A 3622-nucleotide genomic window follows, 5' to 3' on the forward strand; every position below is an offset into this window, starting at 1 on the left:
TTTCTTAATTACGCAGCTCAGTTTTATATATTATAATTGATTGATTGAATCAATTAGGTATTGTAGTCCAACTTAGCTGCATTTGTTCTTGGTTTTTGGGTCCCATCATATCTTCTATATTCCAAGAGGATATGCAATTAAATCCACAGCTAAGTCAAGATTTTTTCGCAAGTCAGCTTCTATTTGGAGGCAAAAATGAACTAACCTGTCCTACGTAAACTTTGAAAAGTATCAGCTATGTTTTTCCTATGGGATAAATTTCCCCACTGTAGTCGTTAACTGTTTCTTGTCTACGAAGCATTCTCAATCGGGATTATCAAGTAACTAGTCCTCACATCTATCATATCGAGAAGGAAACATTTGTGTGTGTTGGTTGGCGAGAATTATGCATTTTCATATCCGTTAGGAGTTCATAGATTGAGTGATTGTTCATTTGGGTTTAATTTCCCTTGTTTGAGAATAATATTATATTTCACTCAAAAGATTATATAATTTGACAATATTTCGTTGAGAAATTATTATTATTTTTTGAAGAAAGCTAGGTTGATCGGAGTTCATCAGTGCCCTTGTAGAACCGTTGCGTTTTCTTGTTGACAAATTCAATGCACCAATCTAGCCTAATTTTGCGTGTTGTTGTCATTATAATCTTTGAAACTTCAACTTCCTGACAAATATGCCAAACATCATATTATATAAGCCCAACGCCAAACATCATCTCCTTACGTACCTCCATCCATCATATTATATAGACCCAATGGCACTACGATTTTATAACTAAGACGAACATACAAAAGAGTACAATAGCTATTGAAAAGAGTTTGCGCAAGAAATCTAATTAAAAAACAAAAATGTCTTTGCTGTCGCTCCTCCTCTTGGGCATGTTCCTAAGTTCTGCCCATGCTACCAACTATGACATTCTCAATCAATGCAACTACACCGTGTGGGCAGCCGCTTCACCTGGCGGCGGCCGGCGTCTGGACCCGGGCCAGAGTTGGTCCCTCACCATGAACCCTGACACAACTACGGCCCGCATTTGGGGTCGCACCAATTGCAGCTTTGATGCCAATGGCCAGGGTCGCTGTGAGACCGGGGACTGCACTGGGGGATTGAACTGCCAGGGCTGGGGCACGCCACCCAACACCCTCGTGGAGTTTTTGCTGAGCCAGCCAAGCAGCCAAGACTTCTTTGACATATCTCTGGTCGACGGGTTCAACATCCCGGTGGATCTCAAGCCCGCTACAAATGTGTGTCGTGGAATCCAGTGCTCCGCAGATATCAATGGCCAGTGCCCTGCGGAGTTAAGGGCTCCCGGTGGCTGCAACAACCCATGCACCGTCTTCAAGACGAACGAGTACTGCTGCACTAATGGGCAGGGAAGCTGTGGCCCGACCACTTTCTCCAAGTTCTTCAAGGACAGGTGCCCCGATGCTTACAGCTACCCGCAGGATGATTCGACCAGCACGTTGAAATGCCCTAGTGGCACGAACTATAGGGTTACCTTTTGCCCGTAAACCAGAAAAATTCTACGTTCCTCTTTCAAATCTCTTAGGTGTTCGGTTGTGGGAGTAGAGATTGGATTTTTATACTATAATAATGATGATGATGATGTATGAAATAAAGCACCGGATACTAGTGTACCAGTTCCGGATCGAGGTACGTGCCATATTTTACTGCATGTATGAAAGATATGGGCTAATTTCTGATGCAATAATAATTAATCTTTAATCTCTCTCCAGGTCGGTCCAAGTAATTCATCTATATTTACCCTTATGCAATCATGAAATTACTTCTCAAGCCTCCTAACGAGAATGTTCAATAAAATGCAATCAAGACTTATCAACTTTCTCTAATCTTTAGAATCTGTTGTGGCAGAAGTCAATAAATTGAACCCCAATTGACAGAGTTGTTTCGTTGTTTGTCTTGCACATATTTCTTATGCTGCTAACTATAAACTGGGGGAGCTTCTTTATACAGCCACGACTTTAAGTGGCCATTACTCGCCCTTAATGGCTATTATCAACTTCGAGTTAGGGACTCGTAATCCCCTGAAGTTGATGCGATGACTAAAACGGACTCTTTGTCCTCTGCAAATTGGAGGAAAGCCACATTGACTAGAATCGCTTTCTCAACAGTGTCATCCGAGTGATGATAAGATTTTCACCGATTATAACTATATAAAGAGCTGGATTTTCTCTTAGAATCTCTGAAAGTGGCAATTCTCAATTATCAGTATAGATTACTTACACAAACTCTGAATTATATTGAATTGAGATAGGGATTTGATGCATGTATATCGCATTGCTGAGACCAAGAGGTCCTAAATTCATTTTGTGGACTCTGCATATCCCTTTATTTTCCTTCTCCTCCAAATACATGTGTTAGAGGGATTTCCCGGCCGACAAAGAGGGTTAGATTAGTATGCTTTGTTTAGGATCAATTTAGAGTCATTACCATACTATTTATTTGGCCAGTGAACCACCTAAGTCACTAAAGGGTCATGTTACTAACCACCTAGGGACTTTGAAATTTGGTCTTGAACCTGAGATCCAGATTCGGGGGGTCCTATGACAATGTTAAACTCGCAACCCATAGTATTGCTCAAATCGGTACCCTACCAGGGTATTCATTATCTAACTCTTTGAAATTAAGTCCAATTGTTTTGACTTAGGAGTCAAGGGTCTTATACGCGATATATATATATATATAGACACACACACACGTATATACAAGTGTACATTTACATACCCATCTATACATATGTACATCAAACATCCATTCCATACATCCCATGTACATTACACATACATCTCATTCATTCAAGACTTGAAAAGGTAGATCAGGCCAAGTGGGCCGGGCTTGGCCCGAGATAGCAAATGGCCCAAGTGGATTCCTAAGACGAAGTGGGGCTAGAGCCCGAAAATCAAAAGTGAACCTAAAATCCCTAACCTAGGAAATTTTCTAAGTCCAATTCGTAAGTCAATTCAATTTTTTATTTCATTTTTTTCTTAATCTTTTTTTTTTATTATTTTTCAGACTTTTATTAGGGCCCAGCCAATGTGATTTATCAAATTAATCTCGAAAATCTAAAATAGTTCCTAATCCCCTCAAGACCTTAAAGGCCTTCTTCAATTATCCTAAGACTTTTTCTAAGTGGGTTTGATTAAGCCTATAACCCATGAGATTAAGCATCAAATTTATGTGATTAATCAATTAAGACACAAACTAATCAATTACAGGCGTAATAGACACCAACCCCCTCCAAAATCCATCTCAGCCGAGACACAAACTAATCATTTAGGATTTTCTCGTCAAATAGACAACATAACTCTTCAACTTATCTTTTTCATTTTTAATTGTATAATATTTAAACTAATAATAAAGGATATTTTGGACTCTTTAACCATCCTAAAAGTTAGGAGGTATTTACAAAATTGAACTATTGCTTAAATAATAGTATAAGACAAATTATTAGCATTTCTAAAATTGAAATGACCAAACTGAAACAAAAAAGCCTGAAAATATGAAGGAATACTGATGAAGTTGAGTAATTGGGCCAAATATAATTTGACAAAATATTTTTCATAAAATTAATTAATAAAAATTAAAATGAATATAACATGAG

General features: G+C 38.5%; 1 protein-coding gene across 1 annotated transcript; it reads left to right on the top strand.

Moving 5' to 3' along the window:
- Positions 1-741: 741 nt before the first annotated feature.
- Positions 742-1735, top strand: LOC116197792 (thaumatin-like protein 1). Its single transcript, XM_031528043.1, has one exon. It carries the CDS (start codon positions 849-851, stop codon positions 1509-1511), a length of 663 nt encoding a protein of 220 aa, XP_031383903.1. The 5' UTR covers positions 742-848; the 3' UTR covers positions 1512-1735.
- The last annotated feature ends 1887 nt before the right edge of the window (positions 1736-3622 follow it).

This window comes from Punica granatum, chromosome 2 (genome assembly GCF_007655135.1).
Source record: "Punica granatum isolate Tunisia-2019 chromosome 2, ASM765513v2, whole genome shotgun sequence".
In the NCBI taxonomy this organism is placed as follows: domain Eukaryota; kingdom Viridiplantae; phylum Streptophyta; class Magnoliopsida; order Myrtales; family Lythraceae; genus Punica; species Punica granatum.

Coding starts and splice junctions, on each gene's coding strand:
- LOC116197792 (XM_031528043.1), top strand. CDS start 849: ATGTCTTTGCTGTCGCTCCTCCTCTTGGGCATGTTCCTAAGTTCTGCC.